At 35.7% G+C, this 4,146-nt stretch overlaps 1 protein-coding gene across 1 annotated transcript; it reads right to left on the bottom strand.

Annotated features, from left to right (window-relative positions):
* Positions 1-666: 666 nt before the first annotated feature.
* On the bottom strand, positions 667-2,131 carry LOC131076861 (linamarin synthase 2-like). Its single transcript, XM_058014196.1, has 2 exons — positions 1,696-2,131; positions 667-1,601 (listed from the first exon to the last, which is right to left on the bottom strand). Exons 1-2 carry the CDS (start codon positions 2,129-2,131, stop codon positions 667-669), a joined length of 1,371 nt encoding a protein of 456 aa, XP_057870179.1.
* Between the last annotated feature and the right edge of the window lie 2,015 nt (positions 2,132-4,146).

A 4,146-nucleotide genomic window follows, 5' to 3' on the forward strand; every position in this document is an offset into this window, starting at 1 on the left:
CCCCAATAGTTGCGCCGCTGATATGGCATCACCTGATTGGTTACTTTTTACAATATTAGTACATTTCTTAACAACTATTGGTACATTTCCTAACAATTGTTGGTACATTTCCTAACAAAAATTGATATTTTTTGTTTCAAACAATAGGTTTTATTTTTTCAATTTTTGGAACAAAAGGTATCAACAACCCTCACAACAATTGATACATGCTCAACTAACTACTGGTACTCTTCCCCTATATGCTATAGAAATCTCATGTCTTCTTAAACAACCACATCAATGACACCTTGTACATCCTTGCATTGACCTTTACACTATTTTTTTAATATTCAATAAAACTCCTCAAAAGAACAGCGATACAAGAAACAAGTACTAAAACAACAGTTGATTATAGTAACACTTTACAAACATGAATTGAGGTGAGAAACTCTGAGCAAAATCATCTAAACCGGGAAGTAAAATCTGTAACAAGAGCCCTGTACAGACATGCAGAACCCATACAGTCATCTTGCGAGTAATTAACATACCCTAAAAATAAGAAAGCTCATACACAAATCATATTCTGAACTTGATTAGACTTTGGAATAACACCCAATATCACCTTCATGGAGCTATTTGATGTGCACCTTCTATCATCATTAACCTACCAGATTGGAAAATGATTATTCAACGGGAAAATGATTTTGCAATTTGAATAATGTCCTGGATAAACTTGTTCAAGTTGCGGAAGGAAGAGCCACCTAGGCTAACTGCTTTAACTGTTACCTCCTTCAATTTCAACACCCATTGCCTCGCCTCCTCACATGCCATAATACTTCTCACCCCCCTCTCCACCTCTTCTCTCGTAACAAACCTTTGTCCATCAACATCCACACCCTCAAAGTCCATCCCAATCTTCCACACATCTTTGACAAATCTGCAATTGAGAAACTGATCCGCAAAATATGGCCATCCCAGCATAGGAATTCCGAAGCTGATGCTCTCCATCACAGAGTTCCATCCGCCGTGGGTAAGAAACGCTCCAATGGAAGGGTGGGACAGCACCTTCACCTGCGGTGCCCATCCCACAATCAGCCCTCTATCTCCAATCCGTTCTAAAAACCCATGCGGCAAAACGGCAGACTTCCCTTGTGCAATATCCTTTCGCAGAACCCACAGAAAAGGATGCTGGCTGCTCTCCAGGCCCAGAGCAATCTCTTCCAGCTGTTGGTTAGATTTGAGGGAGGTGCTCCCAAAAGAAACATATATCACAGAACCCACCTGCTGCGCATCCAACCATCCCACACACCTCTTGTCCTCTGCAAACATACTGCCCGACTGTACGACATCTCTGTGAGCCAGAAAATTGGGAAGAAACAGAGGACCCACAGCCACAGAAGGACACCCGTTTATAGACAGTGCTGCTACTGCTTCCCTCCCTTCCAACTCCTCCACCGTGTTCACCATCACGTAATCTCCTCTGTTTTGGAGTTGACTCTGATAGACAAGAGTTTCGATTAAATTGTCAAAGCGGTAGAAGGAGTTGAGATCGGTCGGCAGTAAAGGTGGGAGATTACCGGGTAAACAAGTGATCACATTCTCCGGCCTCTTCCCTTCTTCCACTGAAATCACAAACCCAAAAAACTGTTTATAACAAAAACAAAATAGTATAGCAAAATGCAATTGAAGGGTGTTTAGAAAGCTACATATTCTTACATTTCACAGGAATATATCCCCGGGAGAGAAGCAACTCGGCTTCAAACTGCGTAATAGATGCAGCCGCGCAATAAGTCCAGAAAACAACTCTGGGCACTCGGAGATTGAGGGCTACCTGGTGCGTGCAATGCACAAAGCTTTCAGTGATAATGCAGGTGATGGGAGGCACCATCTCTGAGAGACTGGCAACCAGATGTTTCTCCAAAACATCAGAATCGAAACGGCCTTCGTGTTCTGACTCAAAACCGTCCGGGACGGTCAAAAACCGAAAGCCCTCAGCCACATTGTGCTGATGAGCATGTCCACGGGCATTTAACATGCACCGGTGGCTCTCTTCCGTATCAACGAAGGTAATGAAAAATCGCCTTGCAGAGAGCAAGTGAGCTAATTGCATTAGAGGATTGATGCTTCCTTGTTGTGCAGGGTATGGCACCATGATTGCGTGCAGAGACTTGGCCATAACTAGTGGGTAGTAGTGATGAGAGGAGGAGCTGAGCATATCTCCTTAAATCACTCATTACAAATCACCCATGGTTAACAGAGAGGTGTTTTGCTGAGGTTTAATTAAGATTTTTTATAGTTTTTAAGTGTACCATATTAAAAAAATCCGATTCCACTCCTCCCAATATAACTTATTCGGAACTCGCCATTTTAACTTATTTGAAAGTACCCACTATCAATATGCTGTTGTGGGTAGTTATAGTCTCTGTTGCCATGTAATTCTGTAAAAAGAAGAAGAATGGATACCTAGCGGATACAATCAGTCTTAGATTTTATGATGATTCAAAACGAATCGTACAATTTCTGAACTAATTTAATTTGCATGTCCGGTGTGAGCGTGTGCTTATGGCTTCGTCTCCTTGGATCTTAGGTAGAGACGATACTCTCTAAAAGTTATATATTTTATTTATTTTAGTTATTGTGAGATTTTATATTTTTAATTCTCTATTAAACACGTGTCATATAAGGGAGTTAGAACTTGTGTTTAGAATTATTTCTAAATAAAACATAAGAAACATTTAAATCTTCTTTGAGATAGAATCTATTTTGTTGGCATAGTCAACTAGAATGAGATATAGCCTATAGGCATTTAAATAGCTATGTGGTTTTGGAAATGGTTCTATCTTATGTGTACCAAGGACTCATGGTTAACCCACTAGCTGACATATGTCTATTATTAAGGTTTGGTCGGTAAAGTTAAATCTAGTAGTCATAATATTATCTTTGGATTGTAGTCTTTGAAAATCTATTTAGTTCAATAGGTGTAAAAATGGGAGATTTTGATTGAGATATATGAAGTATAATAAAGAGGGATTTTAGTTAGATGTTTGAGTTCTTAGTGCCTTGGTATGTATGTAATTTGTGAAACATAGAAAAGACACATGAATAGATAAGGCTTGTGTTTCGTTGTCAATAGGGTCATGTGGTGGAATGTTATTTACTAATAGTTAAAATAGTCTCAATGACTACTTCTATGTATGTGCATTCTTACATTTGAGTGTCATTGATCTCAAACTTCTTTAATGACAATCACCAATAAAGTCTAGTATAGCCTACCTTTTGTTCAAACTAGCCATAAATTTCAATAATGTCAAGACTATCAAATGACCAAGACTATTTCAATCGACTTGCATCACTATAAATATTATATTTAACTTTAAAATAATTTATTAAAAAGAAAAAAAAAATTAAAGATACTAAAGAATTTAATTTTTTGTTGAGAAAGTTATTTGGAATGTTAACTCAGTGCTTAAAACCCAAAACACGGTTGATACATGGTCTTTGAAAAAAAAACTATAAAATAACTTTTTAATAAATAAAATAAAACAAAGCTTAAATAATTCTAACATAAAATAAAATAACTCTTAACTAAATAAGATAACTGCAAAATAATTTTTAAATCCCTCCACTAAATAAAGCAATATTACACTGTTATGAAGTTCCAACCAAATTTTGGCAAGACAATGTTGATCATTGATATGTAGACAAATCTAGAACAACACATCTCTAGTTGAATTAGGGTGAGGCAAGGAATGATTGACCATTTTGTAATTTGTTATTAATTTTTTTTTTCTATGCACTTAAAAAATTTCTATTAATTAAGAAATTTAAGATTTAATTCAATATAAAATCTTTTGAATTTATGATGCACATGTTAAATGTTATTAGTTCTCCCTTCATAATTAATTATTTTGATGAGCATGTGAATTGTTTATTATTCGTTGTAACTTAAAATTAATTGCAAATAATAGTTTAATTTTTCAACAATCTTAAGTTTTTTTAAAAATTTAAATTTGTATACTTATTGATCATTATATGAAGAATAATAAATAAATATAGCAATGTATTGCTCTGATTAAATTTATTAATGGACTTGTAAGGAGATTAGAATTGCATTATATAAATATATTTTTCAAAATAGGAAGAACTGAATTAATAATAAGAGAATTA

The sequence above is a fragment of the Cryptomeria japonica genome, chromosome 10 (assembly GCF_030272615.1).
Source record: "Cryptomeria japonica chromosome 10, Sugi_1.0, whole genome shotgun sequence".
Classification (NCBI taxonomy): domain Eukaryota; kingdom Viridiplantae; phylum Streptophyta; class Pinopsida; order Cupressales; family Cupressaceae; genus Cryptomeria; species Cryptomeria japonica.